General features: G+C 38.1%; 1 protein-coding gene across 1 annotated transcript; it reads left to right on the forward strand.

Moving 5' to 3' along the window:
• LOC105443432 (ubiquinol-cytochrome-c reductase complex assembly factor 3-like) lies at positions 1-1,307 on the forward strand. Its single transcript, XM_011676559.2, has 2 exons — positions 1-205; positions 814-1,307. Exons 1-2 carry the CDS (start codon positions 95-97, stop codon positions 937-939), a joined length of 237 nt encoding a protein of 78 aa, XP_011674861.1. The 5' UTR covers positions 1-94; the 3' UTR covers positions 940-1,307.

The following is a 1,307-nucleotide window of genomic DNA, read 5'->3' on the forward strand; positions in this document are numbered from 1 at the left end:
ACCCTACCTCCGCTCCGATACCGGCTTGTAGTTGTACATGGTCATGCTTTTGATATTTTTTCATAATAGGTAATTTATCCTTTCAGGAGTCAACATGTCGAAAGTACTTCGCTATGTTATGTCCATTGGTATTATGGGAGGAAGTCTCCTTGGTGGATGGGTCTTGATGAACACTATCACTCCAGATCCTGAAGAATTATTGAAGGTAATTTGCTTGCATGAGATGACGTTGAGTTGAAGTTGAACCAGCTGATGAAGCTTGTTGAAGTTTGAACCTAGTATATTGTTAATGATTTTCAATGATTCATGTTATTGTAATTATATCTGAGTAATTCAGGTAATACTTCCAAAAATCATGAAATAACATTATTAACAAAACTAGCTATATTGTGGATTTGTTTGTCTGCACGCATGTATGAGTATGAGACCGATCCGATGCGTGCGTGTGTGACATTATGTCTGAGGAGAAAATGGTGGTTCTTATTTCACGATTCCACATAAGTAGATATTATCAATCTCTTATCGTATTATGCATTATCTATTTCTATGCATGAAAGATTTAGCATTTCTTATACTACTACAGTATTGCCATATTTCATGAACATCAAGGGGCCATTTTCTGTCCTCCCCCTCGACCTCCTGTTATTGTTTAATCTAATTTGTATTTTTTCTTAACTTTGGCAAAGGATTTATAAACGTAGTTCCCTGATAATTTTTTCTAGTTGTCATGCATGTACACTTGTACAGCCTGCACCATCCGAGAACCAAGTAGATCTAATAATCAAAAATCCATTTTCTCATTTCCCCTTTCAGCGTCTCCCGGAAGCAGATCCAGTAAAAATGGCCGAGTCAAAGCAAAGGACGAAAGAACTCGTAGCAGCACTGAAAGCAGCAGCAGAAAGCCCCCATCCTATATACAAAGATATAAAGCGGGAATGAGAGAATAGTTAATGAACTGGTACTCAAAGACAACTGCCGTCTCTAATGCAGAGAATTGAGAAGTGAGCATGGAAGATCAAAATATGATTGGTAGCTTCAGGCTCAGCGCATTACAGGAATCTGTGTCTTTTGCGATATACTCCAGGGAATGAACGTCACTGTTTCTCGCCACTCGCCAGCCATGTGACATGTTGAGTTAAATCTCCTTGTACGTTATTCAGCATTTATGGGCATTTTATGGGCATTTTATGTCCGATGTGACTTAGTTACATAATTTTGATGATGAATAAACCTTGACTCCACAATTACTATTTTTCAATGAGAAGATTCAAGGCTTTATGTAGGGTCTGTTCTGTTGTATGCATGGG

This window comes from Strongylocentrotus purpuratus, unplaced genomic scaffold, assembly GCF_000002235.5.
Source record: "Strongylocentrotus purpuratus isolate Spur 01 unplaced genomic scaffold, Spur_5.0 spur5_scaffold_5, whole genome shotgun sequence".
Classification (NCBI taxonomy): domain Eukaryota; kingdom Metazoa; phylum Echinodermata; class Echinoidea; order Camarodonta; family Strongylocentrotidae; genus Strongylocentrotus; species Strongylocentrotus purpuratus.

Excerpts from the sequence above, each read along its gene's own strand:
- LOC105443432 (XM_011676559.2), top strand. The coding sequence starts at position 95 with ATGTCGAAAGTACTTCGCTATGTTATGTCCATTGGTATTATGGGAGGA. Across the intron at positions 206-813 it reads ATCCTGAAGAATTATTGAAG|CGTCTCCCGGAAGCAGATCC; the intron begins GTAATTTGCTTG and ends TTCCCCTTTCAG.